The sequence below is a fragment of the Boleophthalmus pectinirostris genome, unplaced genomic scaffold (genome assembly GCF_026225935.1).
Source record: "Boleophthalmus pectinirostris isolate CB_2022bp ecotype Guang Dong unplaced genomic scaffold, ASM2622593v1 HiC_scaffold_2, whole genome shotgun sequence".
Classification (NCBI taxonomy): Eukaryota; Metazoa; Chordata; class Actinopteri; order Gobiiformes; family Gobiidae; genus Boleophthalmus; species Boleophthalmus pectinirostris.
The window spans coordinates 28,367,199-28,391,846 of NW_026571152.1; the positions used below are offsets into that span (position 1 = coordinate 28,367,199).

The 24,648-nt window shown below is 40.5% G+C and overlaps 1 protein-coding gene across 1 annotated transcript in view; it reads left to right on the plus strand.

Annotated features, from left to right (window-relative positions):
- Positions 1-24,648, plus strand: part of cdh13 (cadherin 13, H-cadherin (heart)) — a 326,125-nt gene that overhangs the window by 230,856 nt on the left and 70,621 nt on the right. The window contains exons 9-10 of the mRNA XM_055155478.1: positions 756-938; positions 1,109-1,362. Coding sequence (XP_055011453.1) covers positions 756-938; positions 1,109-1,362 — 437 coding nt within the window. The remainder of the gene's footprint in view (positions 1-755; positions 939-1,108; positions 1,363-24,648) is intronic.

Sequence of the window (24,648 nt, forward strand, 5' to 3'; positions counted from 1 at the left end):
TTTTGTTGAAACAAAGCTTAAAGTTTCAGACAGAGCAGTGGCTTCAGTTAGCGTCACACCCCCAGAGAATGTTGATGAAACCAGTTGTAAAGTATCAATACCATTGTCAGTAAGAATTTCAATGGTGAACTACTAGGGATGTAACAATATCTAAGTCTCACGATACGATATCGTCACGGTATGAACCTCACGGTACGATATTTAGCGATATCGTGGGAAAGGTCAGTGTAACAATATTCAAATCTCTTGGTACAATATTTTCACGATATACATCTCACTGTACGATATTTATTGCGATATTTTGTGGAGGCTAAACAGCTAAAACTGTTAATATGCTACTTTTTCCTTTTAAAATGCCTTGATAAGACTTAATCCAAAGAACTATGACTTAAAAGAGTTTAGAACTGTTTTCTTCATGTAGTCTACACTGAAATGGACCAAAGGATCATGGTCTATGTAGTTCCCTCTGACTTTTTTTAGCTATTGCTGCACCATAACTCTAAATTTAAGCAAAGAGACTTGTAATTCGATATATTGTGATGGTCCACGATATTACTGTGAGAACTATGACGATATGATATCATGATATTTCAGTTATTGTTACATCCCTACTAACTACTTTGCGTTAATTTGAAAAGTTGTTCGTGAAGTGTTAAATCACATTCTATATATTATTTTTTTTTATTTAACCACACAGTTTTTCCAAGCATTTTATATCATTTGTATATAATTTTCGGTTCTGTTTGTCTGTACAGTTTGAGGCGCAAGTGTACGAAGGATGGACCGGAGTGATTGTCAACCTGACAGTAGATGACAGGGATGATCCTGCGACAGGGGCGTGGAGAGCTATTTTCTCTATAATCAGCGGAGACCCCACCTCCAGCTTCGAGATCCAGACAAACCCGGACGATAATGAGGGAATGCTATCTGTTGTCAAGGTAACAGCACAATAGAAATGCATTGATATGTTCCATTATCTAAACCAGCTCTATGTAATTAGACGTGCTCTGAATCATCATGGCTTCATTCTGAGCACTGAGGTCTGTATATCTGCGTTTTCTCGTGACCTCTCTTTGTTACTCTGCCTTCCACATGCAACTGTCATTAGCCTTTGGACTACGAGGCCACGGGATTCCACACACTTCTCATCAGAGTGGAGAATGAAGATCCTTTAGTGCCTGAAGTTGGATACGGCCCCAGCTCCACGGCAACAGTGCATGTGACAGTGATGGACATCAACGAGGGCCCAGTGTTCTTCCCAGACCCTCTCATCGTCACCATGATGGAGAACATCCCAGTGGGCAGCTTTGTGGCGTCACTCAATGCCACAGATCCAGACTTTTTACAAGGGCAGACCATCAGGTAAGAGCTAAATGATCTATAGAGGCACAACCCTTTCCATTTTAAAACACATCTGTTCTTTGAGTTTGTTAGTTAGTTTGTGTAATTAATTAGACTTCGACAAACTTTATTGATCCACAAGGGAAATTACTTCTACTTAGTACTTGCTTACTTGCTTCCTACTTATATAGTAACACTTTCTGCTTTCCTACCATCCTAATTGTTCAATGTGATGAATTTATAAGCATGTTTCACCACTTTCAAAGGTGGGGTTTGCCAGCCAGCTACAAACAACTAGCATGCGAACAGCACAATTCCTGATTCTCTGAGGATAAAACTCTTCTTAATTAGATGCAGACAGCACACAGTGTTCTGAATTCTACCTTAGGAGATGTTTTTACAACATATGCACTAGGACAAAACAAATGTTGTTTGATAACAAGAAAAAACAAAATGGGTACAGACTTTAAAGGGGCATTGTGTAACTTTTCTGGTGCAGGGCCTGCTGTCTGCTTCACTTCAAATGTTCTATTTACAGTATGGCATTGAACTTATCTCAATGCAGACAAGCAATAACCAGGACAAGCTACAGGTCAGATCTGTGGAGAGGCAACCCCACTTACTGCTTTTCAAGGTATTTTAAGCAATTTAAACTCAATATATACAAGTTTAATGTCATACTGTGCAATGCAATAACATCTCCATGAGATGAGCAGGAGGCAGTCCTTCCACCAGAAAAGTTTCATAATGTACCTTTAAGTTATCAAACAGCAAGATCTTCTTTCCTTCAGAGTTGCTTCACTTTCTTGTCAGTGTGCATTGGTTGTGTTGTTATGGATTTATTTATTTATTATTTATTTATTTTTGTACACAAGTTGCCCTAAACATACATCATGTATTTGGATGTAGACGTTGTCGTATACTTCACAAACCTTTATCCTTTTTGGCAAAAACAGCTGTCTTTATATGTCAGTGTTAATCCATCATGGCTGAAGTTTTCTTTGAATCTTGTCAAACTCCACTCTGCTGAATTATTACCTATTAAAACTTTGTAACCCTGTACAAAGTATTACAGTTATATTAACAGTAGTATATTATTATATGTCTAGACTTTCTTAATAGCCATACTCAAGTTTTGTTTTATTTTAGCCTATATTCATTTACTTCTTATACATCTAATACATCTTTGATTTTATTTTCTCTCTGAGATTCTGGCGTGATGTGTGAGAGAGATATGCAGCATCTCTCTCTCTGAAATTACCCGTAAAATGATTGAAAGTTGTGGAGTGGCAGTGCACCACACAAACTCAAATTTACCTTCATGTTGACATCTTCATTGGTCTGATCTCTTTTCATTCTCTGTTCACCATGATGGACACTCCATCCTCATTTGTCTATGCTGTGTGTGCAAACAGAACTGCTCATATAATATGCTATTTACTGCTTGGAGTCAAGTCATTCACCCTGGACCACTGAGAAGTCACCACCCCATTAACTTTTACATTGCTACAGAACTAGAATAAACAGGAGGCTATTAGTTACACTATGTGTCACAGTAAAAACTAAATAAATACAACTTCCACCTGCTTCCATTTTAGAGAGGAAAAACATAGTTGCGTTTGTTTGTTTTCCACTTTAAAGCGGACCTATTCTGCAAAATTTCTTTTTTGAGCTTTTTACCATGTCATAGTTGTTTCTCCTCTCCGTTTACTCACCCAGAGTTGTATTTGGAGTGATTTCGGCATCTTTGAGCAATCTTTAATTGCTTATTTTTAAGATGCCACTTTGACAATCATCTCCTGTTTTCACCACCACTGGTACACTCCTAGCCTGATTCATCAGCCGGTTTCACTTCGTCTGACCTCGCACCATTAGAATTTGTTCACTCGATGGTAGGCGGGTACTTTTTTTCATTTAACTAATCACTGCTATTTGATCGTGACGTATGTAATGCGCCACTAACGGGGCTAAATGGTATATTAAGCTTTTCCCAAATCCTGTAGGAACAAGGCCAATAACGTCTTTCCCCTTGATAAAATTCGCCAAACATTCTCTTTGTTCCACCTATAAATCCTCGATCTCAGGAATTGTTGCCAACACTGAATGTATGACTCTTCGCTGACTGGCTGGTGCCCAGACTCACACTTCCGGGGTTTTTGCAACCTGTCTAGTGTATTCCAATCCCTGACCTAGTTGCTGGAGAGAAATGAAATTGAGCGGAGGCACTAGGTTGTGCCAGCCTGGCTAGTACACTCCCACTTCCCTGGCAAATCCAGACTTTTCTTTTATGATCTTATTTTATTTTATTAGATTTATAGTGTAGAAAATATAACATGATCCACGGGTGTCGCAGATTATGACTATATAGCAACCACAAGCTCAATATGTCTTCTTTAATGTGTGCCTCATTTTACACTGAATTCACTGTTGTCAGTTATGCAAAGATGTTATAGGTAAAAACAGGGATAATGATCTAGCTACATAAAAAGCGTAGGGTTGTCTCTTTACTGTCCTGATAAATGATAGCACAGTAAAATGCAGTCACTCTGTGTGTCCAGCTTTATAATGAGGGGATGTAAATACTGTGTAGGAGGTAAGGCCAGAGCGGTGAAGCTGTTAGAAGTTTATAAGGTCACCTTAAATTGCCTTACCGGGCTAGAGTCACGTAAATAAACCAGCTCGTTAGTCAAATGCTGTGAACTCTTAAGTGTCTGCCTGGTCTAGGATTATGATAAACATATTGTAGTAGCAGTTTAGAACATCTGGGGAAAAGAAATCATACTAATATTGGATTTGAAATAATATCAGAATTTAGTGTTTTGTCTTTATAGTTTAATAAAGCTTCCATACACAAATGCATACTATTGTTCCATAGTGTTCCAAGTGTTTTAAATGTCCTGTATTATGCAAAATTGACAAATGTGAGCTTTAAGTCAAGTTATATTGTTGTTATCTACTCAAAAACATACCTGTAGCTGTATTTTGTTTCATTTACACATTTGTTTGAGTTTGAGTGATCCTGCATTATTAGTCTATCAGCATCTCCTAAGTTCAAAATGCTCTATTCAACCTTGTGATCCCGTGTAAGTTTTCAAGTTAAGAGCTGCCTTTTACCTTTAGTTCAGTAAAGATTGACAATTCCAGGGCTGAAATTATGCAAATGATTCTGCTGGAGGTGTTTAAAGCTTAAAAACACAGTGAAGCACTTCCTGTATTACCATGACATCATAAGGTCAGACTGTTTTCCGTCTGAGAGGAGAACTCAACCTAAATATGCAGGATTTGTGTGTTAAACATGCATGAATGAAACAAAACACAACTCCAGATATGTTTTTGATGAGGAAAGTACCCTAAAACATAGATCAGAAAATAGCTCAGTATGGATTCTCTAAGTGTTTTAATTCATTTATCGAAGGACATTAGTTTTCTTCCTTTAGCTCCCGTATCTCTGCACACCACTTTGTATCCCATTATGTGCTCTGAATACGTACAGAAAATGCTGTCGTCATGGAGACAGCCCCTGCTAACATGTACCTATCTGACCTGGCATTCCACTTTGCATTAGTACCTTCATTCCTTGTAAATTTTCTGAAACTTCAAAGCCTTGTATCTGATTTTCACCCTCTTAAAAACTTGAAATACTGAACTAGTTCCTTTTAAACGGTTTGCAGTGACCCAAAGTTATTCCTCACTTACATTATGCATTCCAAGCATCCTAATTATTCACCTCAATGAGTTTATAAGTGCTTTTTTATAACTTTCAGAGGCCAGAGCGCACTTCCTGTTTATCGGATAATAAAATGTGTTCTAATTAAATGCAGACGGCATGCAGCAGACTTATTTTAACCTCAAGAGCTGCGTGTATAATATATCTGCACTGGGGCAAGACACATTGTGCTCAAGTACATGGGGAAAATTGGGTACAGGACCTTTAAACCTTCCAATACATGATTCTTTTCTTCTTCTTTTTTTCTTTAATCTTAGTTCCGTCTCTTAAAACAACTGACCTGTCTATTCCTAACTTTATACCTTTTTTGTTTTTACTCCTCTCAAGCGTGAAGTCCATCTGTGTTTATTCCATCTGGTCTGACGCGCTTGTCATTTCATCCGATGACATTTTTGAGTTTGAAGTATTGCCGGGCGACAGTCACCCACAGACAGGGAGAGGTACAGAGCTGGGTAGATGTGATGGGAATAGCAAGCAGGATTGGCAGGAGTGGAGGGGACCAGTTTAATGCCCTGTTGGTAGTCTGTTTGTGGAGTGCTACTCAGCTGTTTGTTGTGTGTCTCTGGAGGGATGCTGAGGTCAAACGGTGGTACAGGTTGAAACATAAACTGTCAAATACACACAGGGACAAAGCCCAAGTGGATTTTAGAGATCACATTTATACCGTAAATTGACACTGTCTTGGAGTTGAGTTTAATGTAAACAAGACAAACAGGCAATATAGATATTAAACCAGTAGCTAAGCACTAAGTTTTTATGAGTTAAAATTAAAGGAGAGGTTGTTGAGCTTAAACCCTTCAACCTTGTCTACATCTTCAAAGCTCGAAATGCTACATTCCAGCTTGTAATCTTATGTTGTGCTGGTTTCCAAGTTAACAGCTCCCTTTTATCTTTAGTTCGGTAGAGGTTGGCAATTCCACGGCTGAAATCATCCAAATGGTTCTACTGAAAGTGTATGGAGTGTTTTCTGTTTGATAGAAGAGCTCTAAAGAAGCTTCAATATTCAAGGTTTGTGTGTGAATAAAACAAAATATAAAACAATGAAACAATGTTATAATATAGATCATAAAATAGCTTAATATGTCTCTTTAACTCATTGTTCTTGATGTTCACAAAATGGGATGCATCTTATTTCAGGTTTTTTGCTCATGACATGACAAAATATACATTTCAGTACAGAAAGGTTTTACTGAATTGGGCCGGGTTCACAGTAACAGCTAAGGCTCCTGGATGTCCATCTATAAAATAAGTGACTCACAGTGCAGGTAGAATAGCCCATGGTCTGGAATGGTTTTGTGAGTCCTTCTCCACAGAACAGTCTGTGAAAGCCCAGGGGAGCCTGAGGAGCCAGCTGCTGGATTTGCTTGAGCAGGTCCACTTCTGGAACATTTGGACGGCATTAGGCAGTTAAGCCCTATTTGCACAGACCATTGTTACCTGGAGTTCTCCGGTGATTTATTATAATTATTGCAGAGGCCATTTGTGGCCCTAAACCTATGCAAATCAGCCATGTGTGACATTTTGGACCAGTTGACCCACAAGCAGAGTCTGGCTTCATTCAGATAGGATTAACATCCAAATAAAGGAGCAATGGGGGGGCTGGCTTTAGAATATAACAGGAAATAATCACTTATACCTAAGTTTTTCTATAGTTATTCTACCACAACTGCTGAGTTTAATTTTACTAAAGGGAAAAAGCAGTGTGTCAGTTGGGGATGGAGTCTTGGCCCTGCAGGTAAAGTGTGATTTTGTGTGATTTTCTTTTCCCAGTCTTTCCAATGGGAGTTTAATATAAGTAAAATATAAGACTTTTGACATGGATGAATACATAATAATAACACACATTTAATTATAAACAAGCAGTTTATAATTAAATTTGTGTTAGTGTGCTGGGGTGGTATTTTCCTTTACAAAGGCTTGTTTTGTAACAGCTTGGAAAGGCATGGACCCAAGTTGAGCGCTCAAAGATCAGCTGCATTCAGAGCACAAGCATCAACCCTGATATTATTCACACTTTTACTTCATACTTATTCATGGGTTTACCTACATCAAAACTATCACACATATTCTCTGCTTATTTACACATTATGCATTTGTTTGAAGCTCAGATTGTGATAAAACTGGCATAACACAATTTTCTTGCCATGTTTATAGCCCAGAGCCTCACAGAAACAGGTCTATCTCATTAGCCATGCCATTAGTCAGCCTCCTTCTACCTTTATACCCTACGGTTGTGGAGAGGGCATTTTCTCAGAGGGAGCAACTTTTCAGAGGATAAAATAAATAAGATGCGATGCACTTTAACTCAACACTTTGAAGTAGCCAGGACTTAGTCTGACTCAAATAGTCAGTCTGTCTTTAATGATCTGCTGCAGTCTCCTTCCTCATTCTCTTTCATACACATCGTGATGAGCAGGAAGAAATCGTGTAATTAAACCCCGAAGATAAAAAAGAGACGTTTGAAACATCTCCGTCTGCACCAGTCATAGAACAGCACTATTAAGAGGCTGTTTTTGAAGAGTTAAGTAGTGTTAATTAAAACAATGCTGTGGGGCAGACGGAGCCGTGGTTTTAATTTACCTTTTGTTGTCACCCTAGAAACAAGGAACAACAACAAAGTCATTTATCTTCTCTGTCAGAGCTCAGAAGACTTTCATTGAAACTGACCCAGATTATTAAGTCCCAAATGTTACCCAGAAACCTTTTTAAATTGTCTTTTTATCTTTTACTAAGAAAATCTCATGGAAATTGAAACTTTATATATGGTTTAGAGTGGCATGGACTTTACTATTCACTTGGCAAACTTTTAAAGGGCACATATTTAGCTAAAATGAGCATGTCAATGTTTAATTATATAACATTTATGCTTGTTTGAGTCCTGTGCAGTAAATCCTCTCCCCATGAGCTATCACTTAACACTTGGTTTGAACTTTACCAGGATTGTTATGTCACAGTTAGAACACCTGCTTAGTTTTTAAGTCCATAAAAACCACTGGATCATTCTAAGCATTTCAGCTTCATAAAGTGTGTTCATAAAGTGTGAAATTATATTAAGAAGTCAGGGTCATGTTCCGTAATTAGATACGTTTTCCAGTCTACTGCCAGTACATGGAGTTCTACACTATATTCCACTGTGGGGAGCACTCAAGCTGGAAAATAATACCTGGTTTTATACATGATCATTATTTTTATTCTAAAACATGAGATGCCAAAGAAAAGGTACTCAAGAGCATGTTTAAAGGCCAGTAAGAATAATGTTCTTCTTTATGAAGTTCTTTCATCACCCGAAACTTATCTAGAGTTGTGTCGAGTTGTATTTTTGTGCATGTTTGAGTAATTCTGTATATTATTCTCTCTTGAGGGCCCTCTTGATGTCAGATGGTGGTAATTTAACGTCTTTAGCCTGATTAAAATGGCTTAATCCTCAGTGTCCCACAGCTAATCTTTGAGACTAATGTACAGATAAGTGGATATAGACAGAATGTCCTCATGCTGTCCTCAAAATGACTTTGTGAAATATGGGCAACTGTATGCGTTTCACTTTGAATTTCCATTTCGGAATAACTGAACTTTTCCTCAACGATCAAACTGATTAATGTGTGTCAGAATTAAGGAAGTTTACCCAGCTGTGTTTTATATCCAGTCTTAAAGCTCCTCTCTGTTCTGTTCACTGAGCCGAGGAGAGAAGAAGCACATAATCCAAAGTGTCATTAAGAAAGTTAGCCTAATTGAATGTGTTTCCATTCTCTGTGCTGGGACTCTCCTCTCACCAGCCATTGAGTAACTATTTACACCAGTAATTGATGCCTGATGTTGAAAGAGACTGTTCATCATATTAAAGTTATTGTCATTGTTATATTCACTTATGGACACTTCTGAGAACAGCTGATGAAGCAAAAGTGCTCAGAATAGGGCAGAGGAGAAAATAAAATGAATCCTTAAAGGGTTCGTACATTTTTCATGATGTTTTGCGTTGGTCCTTAGTGCCACTGAGTTGGGAGAGTGAAGTCCCCAACACAAATATAAACCCTTCAGCGAACTGTCTCTATGAGGATGTTCAAGGTGGAGGGACTGACGCTTCATGGAGATGTTATTGCTTTGTTTAGAATGTTCTACACTAGAGATTAAACCGATTTGTCTCATAGGGAGACAACTATAGGCTACATTACAAGTCAGCTCTGTGGAGCAGCAACCCTATTCAGAGAGAGAATTATTGTACTTTTGAGCAATAGAAACATCCATAATGAATACATGTTAGACAAATGTGTTTAAAGAGTCATTAAACACCCTCCCAATGCTTTACTCCGCCCCTAAGCAAAATTTTAAAAAATCCTCAATAGTGGGCGGTGCCTGGCGGACTGGGGGGAGTGGGTGTGGAGCGGTAATTGACAGCCGACTGACAATTACAATAATCCAACATGGTGTGGACCTGTGCATTCCGGACTTTGAAACAGAGGTGACATCTGTGGTCAGATTACACCGTTTTCCTTTTCCCTAGACATGGCGGGACATCGCAGTGACCAGTGGCATCAGGTGGGGCTGAGAGGGGCTCCTCACTCCTCACGAGTCCTCACTCCTCACGAGTGGACATAGCTAATGCACTAGCCGCCGTGTACCAAATAGGAAGTTTGCCAGGAGGCTCTTCCGGCTCCTTCTGACTCTGGCTCCAATTGACATTGTCATTTTGGTCTTAAAATATTCGTATTAACAGGATCCTACAGGATCCTGATTTTTTATTTTTTTTCTCCTATTTTCTCCTTTCCTATTCATAACATAGAACCTGGGTCCATGTTCGCTCCTGTAATCGTTTGCATCACGAGCTGTCGTCACACTCGCTTAGTCCACTTCTTTTATACAGTCTATGGTATCGCCTGTAGATCACCAGTGGCTGTGCTCGTCACGTAATAACCTGCATCTGACTCATTAGTGGCTGTTAGTCCAACCTGAAAATTCAAATATACTGGCCATAGTTGATCCTAAAGAGGCTGTTAAAGACACGGCTTTGACTCAGAAGTCTGATCTTGCACTAAAATGCCAAAATAAGGCCAGGGGTAGGTATACATTTCTATTTTAGACCAATTTACACAGCTAATCAGTAGAAAAATTTAATGGCACACCGTGGAACATTCCAGGTGAAGCAATAACATCTCCATGGAGACAAGCAGATGATAGACCCTCCACATGGCTGCCAGAGAGCATGTAACATTCTTGTATTCATGGTGTTACATAAATGCAAACCAGGTAAAGCAATAACATCTCCATGGAGACAAACATTTAGTGGCTCCTAAATCAGAAAAGTTCTATAGTGCACTTTTAAATAACAAGTTGCTTTGGGAATTTTATCTGTCAATTTCCCATATTAAAAATGCATGGCTTCGTGATGTGATTAGAGAACTTTCTGTAAGGATGACTATTACAGTATCACACCTTAAGACTTATTTTGTTTCTATTAAAATGTGCAGGGAGCCAAATAATGAAAGTTTCTCAAGTTTTGTATTGTTTTAGTATTCCCTGTAGCACTTTCCATTACCATGTGGACGCCCGCAGATTCACTTTGTGTTGGAGTATGAGTGAGTTTATATACTGCACTACCTCGCCTGTGCATTTAGCCGGAACTGAGAGGTCGACAGCCTGCCTCCCCCTCTTCCTCCCTCCCTCCAAACGCATTTAAGTTGTTTTCTACTCTCCTGCTTTCAAAATAGAGAGAATTTAGAACAGTCCGATCATCCATTATTCACCAGATACCTGTCTACACTGGCTGCTCACTCTGGTCATATTCAAGTTAAAAGCGCTGGGACTTAAAAGTGGGGAGGATGAGGGGATGGGATGTCTGCCGTGAGAACTCTGTGGGTGCTTTGAGAAAGGAGGTGAAAAGGAAGAGTTAGAGAGAAACAGAGGGAGGCAGACGGATGGATGGAGAGATGGAAGGAGAGAGGGGTGAGCTGCAGGTGAAGCTGAGTGGAGGTTAGCTTGTATCCATTACATCTGTCTTATAGCAACAACTAAAGCAACAAATACGATGCTAGAATAAGGTCACATGTATACAAACACTATTCAGAAACAGAGTATATAAGTATATAAAATATATCCCGTAATGCACCTTAAAAGGTCATGTCCTGTAATAGTCCCTAGACCAGTCAATATAGACCACAATGCACTGCGAGAGTCAGAAAAACAGCATGTCTTTAACTGGACGCAACACAACTGAATGAAGCAGATGATGAAGATGAAGCACAGGTTGATCCCCAATTATGAATAAAACACAGTTAAATAAACTGATAGATTAAAGGTGCATTGTGTAACTTTTCTTGTGGAGGCTCTGTCAAATGCTTTTCTTCATGGAGGTGTTATTGCATTCACAGAATGGTATTCAATCTCTCTCGTTATTGTTTTTAAGGTATATTTGAGCAATAAAACTGGCTGTAATTGAAAACATGTAAGGTAGATTTGTTGAATGTCATTTTGTGGAGCATTCTAAGAAGAACAATGACATATCCATAGAAACAAGAAGGCAACGGACTTCCAACCAAAAAGTTACACAGTGCAACTTTAACCATAACTTGAGCTGTTACAAGTTTGATAATATCCTCTTCTCAGACAAAAAGCTGAATAAGCCTGTTTGAGAGATTCAGCTTGACAAAAATGTGTGTCGTTATTATTAGTAAATACTTGTGTGCCAGTCAAATTTGATCATTATTTATAACAAAAATCTAGTTTAGTGGACTAAATTCACAAACAGTGAGCTGCGTGTCTGAATCCCTCTGTGAATGAGGACACTATGTGGTCCACTACAGAGTCCAGAGATGATGAGGGTTTAGGGACTACAGTGAACATTTGGACACAACCAAAATGATGTTAACCTTACAAAAAGTAGCATGTTAACGCACACTTCCTGATTGTCAGACAATATCATTTTTTTCCAATCAGAGGCAGACAAGCACACAGCGTTTTTATTTTGACCTTCAGAGCTGCTTATACAATATATATAAACTAGAGCAAGACACATTTTGCTCAAATACATGGAGAAAAATCCCACACACCGTCTTACTTGCAGATTGTGAGAGTTATTAGGACAAACCGTGCAATGGTTTGGCACTAGGCCTTCGTCAGGCAAGCAGAACTCAGATGGCCATCTTAAGTAGGGTGTGGTAAGCACCCAAGGGTGACAGGTCATAAAGAAACAGTGTATTGTTCAATGATTTTTCTTGATTAATATTTAATTATTATTATTATTACACTGCATGTTGATTATCTTTGTTTTTTGAATGATGGTGTTTTGGGTACACTGTTTCTTTATGACCTGTCACCCTTGGCGAAGGCCTAGTGCCGAAATGTTGCACGGTTTGTCCTAATAAATCTCACAATTTGCAAGTAAGACAGTGTGCAGGATTTCTCCCTATGTTCTTGGGCTGCTCCCTCTCCTCCAATCTCAAGGAAATGATGTGTGAAGTTCTCACTCTTTTATATCGTTGGCTCAAATACATGGGGAAAAAAAATTGCTTTTACTGTAATCTTCTATCACCTTCTGTCACTACACAACCTTTTAGTTAAAAGTATGCGTCTTAAAGGTTAATTGACCTGTATAAAATGTATTATTTATGAAGTCATTACTCTATTTCAATCATGAATATATTGTTGTTATCCACTGTTTTCAATTCCATTTTTACAGGACAGTAAAGCAGGATACTTCTAGTTAAATCGTGAATTAGAAAATGCAAATGAGGCCGTGTGACAAATCCTAGCAGTCAGTTTTATGTGTTCTTACATGAGTGCAGTCATTTAGTTAATTCACTAAGGGCCAATAACATCTATTATGGACAGTACAAACTTGCTAATGATTGTAAACAAGCTGGGCAGATAAGAGAGGATAATCTTCTAACAACACAGACACAGCTTGTTATTGTAATCCCACAAACATTACAACTGTCTGCACACATTTGGTTATACAAAAAACACTGAAGATTAGAGCTGGGATTATTATAATGTTTTACGGTGACCCAATATTCAAACCAGCCTGTTCAAGCAAGAGCAAATCTCATGGGACGGATATCGGAGCTGTCCATGGTGCTGAATTTCTTTTCTTTTCTCCAGTGGTTGTACCTGTCAGTAGCCCATGTCAGGTTAGACTTAGTTCACGAAAACAACATTAACATCGTTGTATGATTTTACCCAAAACCTTGCCCATTTTGTCACTATTATTTTATCTGTTTTTATAAATTAAATTCCTGGTTGGACATGAGCAGCACATAAGACATAACGTAAAAGTAATTCCCAAACTGTTACCTAGCAACCATAAAGTTAACAAGGGCCAAAACTTGTTCAAATTGAAGTAGTTTAAATTGTCAGAAAAATGCCTTCCTTGTCTGTAAATTGTCCTTGCATCTTTTATGAAATGTTCAGAGGATTCGGATTTATGGAGGTTTTCTGTTTTTGAATTCACCATTACTTCCTTTTCTTATCAGCTTTATTTTACACAAACTGCCACTTCACTGATGTAAAACTATGATAAATATTTACCACAGGCACTATCCCACCAAACTAAGTCATAATTAGAAAATTTTTAAAACATCTCATATGCACTTGCCATATGTTTTTATTTATTTAATTTCATTGCAGATACAGGATGCTTGTTTCATTCAAATCTTTCAATCTCATGACTAACAACAGCTAGATTATTGAGTTAATCAAAAATAAATTACAAAATGCACAATAATAATCCAGTATTATCCACATGAATGATAAATGTCTTTATTACCACTAGAGCGAGTGCACATATGTTGACAGCCAGATTCAGAATACTTGAATATACTAGAGTGCCTTTCTCTGTCTCTGTAAAGTGCAGGGTTGATTAGGCCAATCAGATGTTCAGATGTATTCCTTATTTCTACAGCTGACGGAAGCCCTGCCAGGCTAATAGTGAAGGAGGAGAGGGGAAGTGAAAAGAAAACATAACGAAGGGGTCGGGGGAGTGTTTAGTCATAGCGTGAGTTTGCCAGGAAATAATTAAAACAATCCAAAAGATGCCAGAGGAGCAGGAAAGGGGTGCTGTGCTCCCAAGCAGGCAAATGGCTTTTCTTGCTGTTAATTACTGGGCTATGGTTCTCAACTGATGCAAAGAGGTGCTATTTTGCACTCTTATTATGATAATAACTTTGTGTGTGTCGCGTTACTCATGCTTGCTAATTTATGAAAATGATGTTTGACTCAGTGACGACTGGTGTCTCTGTTGTGTTTTTCTAATGCAGATCAGTCTGCAGGCTGTGTCTCTCTCTGTGAGCTTCATGTGTCACAAGATTGTCCCTGCGCGCATACCTCAGTTTCTGTGGAAATTACAATCCAAAGCAGTTTTTCCTTTTGACTTTGATTACCTGCAGCCTGTCCCTCCCCACTGCTGTGTTAGTCCACACAGCGGGCTTTTGTTCTCCATGCTCAGTGTAGTTTGTGCTGTTGAGTGGAGTTGGCAGTGAGCCTCTCATACACTTTACACACAACACACAGGAGTGTGCTGCATTGTACTCTGTGTAAGCCTAAATCCAATATGGCATTTTCCTTTCATTTAGGAGTGGACGCTTTAGTTGTTTTTTTGCAGGATGCAGAGGACAAAGCATCCCTTTGAAATACATCTCAAAGTGTGTCAGAGAATGAGACCTCATTTCAGTCACTTTCTGCGAAATGCTTTAAATGAAGACATTAACATTCTTTACCTCAGAATCCACACTAGTTTCATATTCTCTTTCATCTTTCATGCTTGAGCAGTAGACACCAGATCAGCAAGAATATCCAAGAATATCCAACATCTCTGATGCTAGGAAGCAGAAATGCAAATGGACTGTATTTAATCAGCACTATCACTTGGCAACATCACTAAATACCATCCCATGGTAATACATTTATATCTTAAACAGCATAATCACCCGATTCCATGGGTAGCTTTTAATTGTGCTGTACCGGATTCTTACTGTTAAAAAAAAAAAAAAAAAAAAAGAAAAAGCTCTAAAAAGTTATTCCTCACTTACTTTATGAATTCAGTGCAACCTAATTAGTCACTGCAATAAGTGTTTTTTCACATCTTTAAGAAATCAGAGCACAGGTTTTTAAAGCCTAACAACAACTTCCTGATTCTCTGACAATAAAAAGCTTTATAATTAGATGTAGGCAGCACACGGTGGATTTATTCTTACTGCAAGAGCTGCATTTACTATATATTTGTACTGGGACAAGTGGGACAAATTTAGCTCAAACACATGGAAAGAAATCAGCCCCTTTAACTGATGAGTATTTGAGAAAGAACCTGTCAGCCGGTCCAAATAGGTAGCACCTGGATTTAACTAAGCATTTTACATTGGACACATAACATTTCTGAACATGCTGTAATTATACTATGCATTAAATCCAGGTGGTAAGTGTTTTATAGTGTTAATAAATAAGGAGCCATCATGCACAATAGCTGCGTTATGCCTTGATTGTAAAACATGTCATTTTTCATGTCAGTGAATCAGACAGAACATCTTCTCCACCATTCATCACATCCTTGACGTGTTGTGCAGTGGTGCTGGAGACTGGCAGACTTGTGTCTGGCTGCTACAACTGAGTGTGTGACAGTTGATTGATGCGGTATGTTTGTGCGTTTGCCTTTCCTCTTCCTCTCGGCTGTCACCTCCTCTTCCTCCTGTATAGAGCTGATACTGGCCCTGTATGCGCCCCTGCTGTGTACTACTGTGTGCTACTGTGTGCTACTGTGTACTACTGTGTACTACTGTGTACTACTGTGTACTACTGTGTGCAGTGTGGGGCGGGTAATTTGTCCTCATGGCCTCCAGCTACGGTCGACCCAACCTGGAACGCTCAGCTCACTTTAGATTACAAATCCAGCCCTCAGCACCTGACCAAGGCCTCTGTCGGCAAAACAAAAGAAATAGTGATTGGCTTGGGGAGTTTTGTTTTCTTACTTGCTGCAGAGTTTAAAGCACTTTTTCAAACTACACAGTGAGCAGTATTGGAAAACAAAATAGTGGTGAGGAAGGTGAACACCTAGAATTGTAGGAAAAGAGGGAGACATTGTTGAATGGTGGGACATGCAGGGATGGACTTGGTAATTTTAAGTTATAAGTTTGAAAACTGAATAAAGAAGTGGACTAAGGGAGTGTGGCGTCACCCTTAGCGTACGACTCCAGTCAAATGAAGCTCAATGAGGCTGGGCAAATTGGGAGTATTTGTTCCATATTAGTTATAGGAACTGATTTACAGACACAATAGCAGAATAAAAACACCAGGGGCATGCAGCAGTTATGGAGGGGTGACTTTTTTTCAACACAAAATGAATTGGAGTCACACTGGAGCCAGAAGCACGCCCATGGTCACTTCCTATTTGGAAGAGAAGGGTCGGTCTGCAGTATGGGCATTCCAGAAGTGTAAGAAAAACTCCCTAATGGACATTCCTGTAGTGTGTAATCAACCATCAATCAGTCAGAAAGAGTTTTGCACTCCTCCGCTTTTCCGCTTCTCCTTGGCAAAGGTCTATAGTGTCTATGGTCAAAGCAAAACAGCAACACATGTGTTTCACAAGAGGTTATGTCCATATGTATAATTTATTTGTACAGTTTGAGCAATCCCAGCCTCATGTTAAATGTACATTAACAGAATGATGTTAGAATGTGATCAGAGCCTCTCCGGTACATACGGTGATGGAGCTTTGACGTTATAAAAGCGTACACATGTTAAGTACATAAACATAAACCCCTGGCTTGCTGTAGAACTATGACTATGCAGCCTGTCAATAGCTAACATCAAGGCTTATGCCATGCTATAGTTAACTAACTTATATAACTTATATGTCTGTGAAATTATGTCAGAATATACCGGTGACTGAAATCAATCAATCAATCAAAATGCAATATTTTCATATCCAAGTGATTGCATGTAACAGCAGTCAACCTACTGCTGTGTTGAAAATACTGAAGGCAGTAGGAAGTACAGTATAGTTCCACCTTATGATGCCATGTGTTTTTAATCCCCATACACCTTCACTAGAATTATTTGGATGATTTTAGCCCTGGAAATTCTCATCTCAACTGAACTAAAGGTAAATGATACCTGTTAACTTAAATCTACTACTACATGACATCACACATTTTACTGAGATATTTGTGAATGAAACAAAACACAACTTCAGGTATGTTTTTGAGGAGAAAACAGTATTATTACATGGCTAAAAGCTCAGTTTTGTGTAATGTAGGACCTATTAAGCTGTTCAACTGTATGAACTAACTACAGTATCAGTTGTGCTAATATATAACACATCTTTTCAGGTGTCTCAATGGCATCATTCAGCTTGGGAAATGGAATAAGGCTGGTTTGGAGATAAAATCCTTACTTTGTGCAAACATTTGCAACAGTCTTCAGCACCACACACTTGGTCACACATTTTTTCTATCTTGTAGGCTGTCTTATCGGCATTCTCCATCCTCTGCTTATCTCCCTCTCCTGGCCTTGTACCACTTCAAATCTCCGTCTCTGCCCTCTCTTTCTTACTTTGCTCGTGGGGAGGGTTTTGGATAAATGGTGGATTGGTTTTGCTCAAACCGCCTCTATAGTCACTTCTTTGGCTGTGCGTGGCTTGATTGATGTCCTCATATCTATTTCTCGCACACACTCAGCAACTCTCTGATTGAAACACACTATTAGCATTGGCCCAGCGCCGTCTCATTTCGCGCACTAACTCGGGCTCCAATCACCGGAAGATCTAACTGGCACAAGGGAGGAGAGAAGAATGTGATGGACAGATACAAACAGAGAGATAAAGAGAGTGGCGACGCATGCAAGATCAAAAAAGACAACGAAGAGAAGAGATATGGTTCTGCTGTGTGCTGTTTTTGCCAGTGAAACAATGTCTGAGGAGTTTGGAAGTAGTTTAAACTTGAAATGTGCAGAGATTTTGTATTTTGTTTGACTCTAGTAAAAGTTTTTGGAATGGGAGTTTCTATGTGAGAATGTTGAAGATACAATGTGTGACTTTTCTGGTGTAGGGTCTGTGGAGATGTTATTGCTTTGCCGTATGTTCCACAGTATGACATGAAGCATATTCAGTCCCATGGTAACAGGAAACTAAATGCCACCAGGCCAAGTTACAGGTCAGATCTGTGGAGATGTTACTCTGTTTACAGTATGAATTCATGTTTTTCGTTGAACTGAAAAGCAATAAAAAAAAACCCTGTAATTGTATTATGTAATGCTAAATGTAAATGTATGTAATTGTATATAAGATTTATCTTCAACCTCCATATGTTCCACAGTATAGCATTAAACTATCTGTTCAATTACAAGTTTTTGTTTAACTACAGGTTTTTAATGATCCAAACTGCTAGTTGCCTCTTCACAGATCTGACTTTTAACTTGCCCTGGTGGTATTGCCTGCTTGTCTCCATAGAGATATAAAAGTTTAATGCCATACTGTGGAACATTCATGGGAAAGCAAAAACATCTTCATTGAGACAAAATGGTGGCAGACCCTCTACTAGAAAAGATACTGAATCCATCTTTAAAATAATCTGAATGTAAAGTGGGGAAATTTGACCCATTCTTCAATACCACAGGGGCTTCTCTTCAGGAGCAGTGAGTACTACAGCGTGGTGCTCGGGGACCCATCTCTGTGTTCTTGTTGCTAGGCTGGGTCAGGACTACTTTAGCTAGTGTCGTGTTTCATTTTCTGTAGTGGTTGTTTTTGCTTATTTTGGTGTACCTTTTTCCTTTAGTGTTTGTGCCCTTTTATTTTGATATTCTCCTATCTGCTTTTAGTTTTGAGTTGTACTTCCTGTCTTGATTGTTTGCCCTCACCTGTGTCTGTGTTCTCCTCTGCCCTTTGTTGGTCCATTGTATTTGTCATTGTCTGTATCTTTGTCAGTGTCTTGTCCTGTCATGGCAGTTTCGTTAAATTTTTTGGGGATTTTTGGATTTATGGATTTTTGGGATCATTTTTTTGTTGTTATTAAATAACTTTAAAGTAGTCCTGCATTTTGGGTCCTCCCTCTGTTTCCACGTGACAGCTGGAGGATTTTACGTGTTAAGGTGATGGGAGAAACCAGAGTGACTAAAGGAAACCCACTCAGACACAGGTAGAACATGAAAACTCCACATAAAACCATCCTAGTTAGTCCTAATAGTCGGGGAGCCAAAGTCTCAATAAAATGGTTTGAACATGACATCGTCTGCCATACTTTTTATTTGTGTTTTGGTTTTTTTTTTTTGTTAACTGTGACCCTAAGGACCAATAATTGGAGGATCTGCTCTTCTCGAAATATCGCAGAGAAAAATTTTGGCCATTTTAGAGTATGGGCCCTTCATTTTTTTGATAGAAAATTTTGAAAAATGAAAAATTTCCTGAAAACCTCAGTGGGTTGGATAAGCTGTCAATAAATGCATTTCAGATGCAAAGAACACATGTGGTGACAACATTCAGTGATTTTGGCTCAGTTTTTTTCACTTTTTTTCCAATATTTTCATCTTTACCTCACTATCATTATAGTCCCTGAGCCACTGTGCCGCCTATCTAGGGAATTGAAACCTGGAAGTACTAGTGCCAAATACTTCCACTGTCCATGGTGGTTAAAACATTAAATTCTGCACAACCAGATCTGCCACCTTTGTTCCTCAGGGCAAAAGTGTTTACTGTCACCATGCCAACATAAATTGAATAAAATCTGCAAAGCCAAATTGCAGCAAAGTGAAGATGCAAATTCCCCGAACAGTCCAGAGGCATATGTGACCTTTTCTGCTTGGTCTTTAAACAGTTATTTAAATTGGATGCATTACCCTTGGCCTCCCCTGGTTTGAAATAATTATGCTTTTAAGGCTTGTAAAATCCGCTGAGATGCCCATGTTGCACCTGCTTGGTCTGACACTGATCTTTGCCTTATTATGCATCAGGAGGTTGCCCCACACTGCAGGGCATTTTAATCAGTCAAGACACTTCCACCTCCTCTGCTTTCATTCATTATCTACTGTTTAACAAGTGTGCTCACAAACAGAAGAAAGTCTGCTGCACTGAGATAATAGACCATGTGCAGGTATATGGTGCAATGGGTAAACGTGTTTGACTATATAATTTCTCCCATATCTGATAATAATGCATTTAAAGTTAGTGGTTTGAAAAAGGTGATAACAAATATACCTGAACCTGGGTTGTCATTGCTTTAACCTGCAGATAGAGGACGTGCATATTTTTCTCATTCTCAGTATATGGACAGGCCAGACTGCACTAGACCGATCAATAACTGGCTGCAGGTGCTGGGGTTTGAGTAGTGAATATTTAGATAAGATTTAGATTGGATTTAGGTTTCGCTCGAACTGGTTTTAATCGCAGGAACTGGCAACGCAGCTTGCTTTCTTAATCAGCAGAACATCCAAAACACAAACTGAAAACATCAGTGTATAATGTTCCTGTAATAAAACAAGCGCTACACTACCGGTCAAAAGTTTTAGACCACCCTAATTTTTCCCATTATTTATTGCAATTCAAGTTGTGCAAGTCCAATGAACAGCTTGAAATGGGACTGAACAGCCAAAGGTTAAAAAAAGATAAAAGATTACAAAACACAAGTCCAAGCTCTACCAAAACTACCTCAGGAAAAAAGAACAAGGTGGTAAAGCTTGAAAACCTGGAGTGTCCAGCACAGTCTCCAGACTTAAACCCCATCGAGCTGGTTTGGGATGAACTGGACAGACGAGTGAAAGCCGAGGAACCTACAAGTGCCACACATTTATGAGAACTTCAGCAACAGACTTGGGAAGAACTTTCTGAAGAATATTTGATTTCTACTGTAAAAAGAATGAGCCATGAGTGTGTTCAGCTTTTATATCTGCCAAAGGTGGACACTTTCACCAATCAAAAGTTTAGAATACATTTTAGTATAACAGTAAACGGTAAAAAACTGGAAAAAGTGGGGTGTTCTAAAACTTTTGACCGGTAAAATACAGTATATTTGTGTCTTACTCGTATCTGGGGTTTGAACATGCCTTACCTTTAAAGGTCCTATATTACACAAAATTGATTCTTGTGAGCTTTAAGTCTTGTTACAATGCTGTTACCTAGAATTTTTTTATTATTCTGCAATTTTTTATTAATAGTATGTCGATATTTCCAAAGCTCAAAATGCTCTTTTTCCACCTTGTAATGTTGTGAAGTGTTTTTTAGTTAACAACTACCATTTACCTTTAGTTCAGTAGAGATCGGCAATTCCAGAACTGAAATAATCCAAATCATTCTAATGAAGTTGTATGGGATTTAAAAACACAGTGGAGCACTTCCTGTATTACCTCGTGTTACCCGTTTGAGAGAAGAACTCAGCCTAATTATTCAGGGTTTGTGTGTTAAACATGTGTGAATAAAACATAAAAAAACAACTCCAGGTATGTTTTTGATGAGGAAACACCATGACATAGTTGGGAAAATAGCGCAATATGGGCCCTTGTACTGGTATTTTCTCACTTTATCTACTGTGCTAAAACATTTTAACATTCCACACCTGTTGTATTACATTTTTGTTAGTAAAATATAGTAGAACATGCCTCCATGTTTTTGAGGCTTGTTTTTAAGCCTTGTTCAATGCAACCACAGCTCAGTTCCCAGGAGACTTCAGGGTTAAGCTCTCCCTCATTCATAACCTCACTCTAATTGAACTCTTAGTAATGATAAAGCCAGTGCACATGGATGACCCCACCAGTCAGTCAGCCCACAGAGCTTCTCAGTGAAACCTAATGATGCATTTGGGGAGTGGGAGGTGAGGGCATGAATATCTATCACACCCCTGGAAAGGAGCGAAAACGCCTGATGCGGCAGAAAAGCACGCAGGCTTTTAGGCAGAGATGAGTGAAGCTGGAAAAGGTCTTTAAGAGTTTCCGTGTGGAGTTCGAGGCTGTTAGACCAGGAGGACTTCAAGAAAGATTTGTGCAGGTGTGACTTGACTTTAAAGTGATCTGATGTAAGGACATAGGGAAAAAATAGAAAACATATGTAATGTTTTTTATTTTAATTCCAAAAATATGGTCTGTCTGTGTCCCCAGATGCAAAGTGTCACATAGCTTTTACTGATAACACTAGTAATGCTGTTTTATTCTTAATTACAAAAACATTGGACATGAAGCTACAATACGTTATAATTTAGTGTTTTGGTTCTCAAGACATTTATCCAGTCAGAGAGCAGAATGAGCCTCTGAAATCTAGTCTGTCAACACCTACAAAGACTGATCTGAATCTTAAACCTCAGCACTTACAGCAATCATGAATCAGTGCTAGTGCAGTCTCAGTCAGTGAGTGAATTCTGGAGGTTCTGAGCTTTCACATGAGGCAAGGCCTGTCCAAAACTTGTATGTATCCTCTATATGCAACCCAGGTTCAGTTGTGAATGTAGTATATCTTTTAAAACTGTAAGAGCGCAGGCGACATACTATGGAGCAAGAAAGCTTTCAGAAATATTTGTGTGCATAAGATAGAAATCTGTGCATATTTGGCTGTAGTTGAGCATAAAATAAATATTTGTAAACTCGTGAATGAATCCAGTTGTATATAAAATGTATTGTGTGTATTTTATCCATCAGAATACAAATGGAAATGTTATGACAAGAATTACAATCATCCATCCATCCATCCATTTTCGTCCGCTTATCCGGGCCGGGTCGCGGGGGGAGCAGCCTAAGCAGGGACTCCAGACTTCCTTCACCCCAGACACGTCCTCCAGCTCCTCCAGGGGACCCCGAGGCGTTCCCAGGCCAGCCGAGAGACATAGTCCCTCCAGCGTGTCCTGGGTCTTCCCCGGGGCCTCCTCCCGGCGGGACATGCCCGGAACACCTCCCGAGGGAGGCGCCCAGGAGGCATCCGGAACAGATGCCCGAGCCACCTCAACTGGCTCCTCTCGACGTGGAGGAGCAGCGGCTCTACTCCGAGCTCCTCCCGTGTGACTGAGCTCCTCACCCTATCTCTAAGGGAGCGCCCAGCCACCCTGCGGAGGAAACTCATTTCGAGCGCTTGTATCCGCGATCTCGTCCTTTCGGTCACTACCCAGAGCTCATGACCATAGGTGAGAGTAGGAACGAAGACTGACCGGTAAATCGAGAGCTTCGCCTTTCGACTCAGCTCCCTCTTCACCACAACGGTCCGATACAGCGACCGCATCACTGCCGAAGCTGCACCGATCCGCCTGTCAATCTCACGTTCCGTCCTTCCCTCACTCGTGAACAAGACCCCGAGATACTTGAACTCCTCCACTTGAGGCAAAGACTCCCCACCCACCCGGAGAGGGCAAGCCACCTTTTTCCGGTCGAGAACCATGGCCTCGGACTTGGAAGAGCTGATCTCATCCCAGCCGCTTCACACTCGGCTGCAAACCGCCCCAGTGCACATTGCAGGTCCTGGTTCGATGAAGCCAACAGGACAACATCGTCCGCAAACAGCAGAGATGAAATCCTGTGGTCCCAAACCGGACCCCCCTCCGGCCCCTGACTGCGCCTAGAAATTCTGTCCATAAATACAATGAACAGAACCGGTGACAAAGGGCAGCCCTGGCGGAGTCCAACATGCACCGGGAACAGGTCTGACTTACTGCCGGCAATGCGAACACAGCTCCTGCTCCGGTCATACAGGGACCGGACAGCCCTTAGCAAAGGGCCCCGGACCCCATACTCCCAGAGCACCCCCCACAGGACACCACGAGGGACACGGTCGAATGCCTTCTCCAGATCCACAAAACACATGTGGACTGGTTGGGCAAACTCCCATGAACCCTCGAGCACCCTATGGAGAGTGTAGAGCTGGTCCAGTGTTCCACGGCCAGGACGAAAACCACACTGCTCCTCCTGAATCCGAGGTTCGACTATCGGCCGGATTCTCCTCTCCAGTACCCTGGCATAGACCTTACCGGGAAGGCTGAGAAGTGTGATCCCCCTATAGTTGGAACACACCCTCCGGTCCCCCTTCTTATACAGAGGGACCACCACCCCGGTTTGCCAGTCCAGAGGTACTGTCCCCGACCGCCACGCGATGTTGAAGAGGCGTGTCAGCCAAGACAGCCCCACAACATCCAGAGACTTCAGGTACTCAGGACGGATCTCATCCAACCCCGGAGCCTTGCCACCAAGGAGCTTGCCAACCACCTCAGTGACTTCGGCCAGGGTGATGGATGAGTCCGCCTCCGAGTCCCCAGCCTCGGCCTCCTCCTCGGAGGACGTGACGGTGGGATTGAGGAGATCCTCAAAGTATTCCTTCCACCGCCGGACAACGTCCCCAGTCGAGGTCAACAGCTCTCCCCCCGCACTGTAAACAGTGTTGGTGAAGAGCTGCTTCCCCCTCCTGAGGCGCCGGGACGGTTTGCCAGAATCTCTTTGAGGCCGTCCGATAGTCCTTCTCCATGGCCTCCCCGAACTCCTCCCAGCTCCGAGTTTTTGCCTCCGCGACCACACGGGCTGCAGCACGCTTGGCCGCCGGTACCTGTCAGCTGCCTCAGGAGTCCCCCGAGCCAGCAAGGCCCGATAGGACTCCTCCTTCAGCTTGACAGCATCCCTTACTTCGGTGTCCACCACCGGGTTCTGGG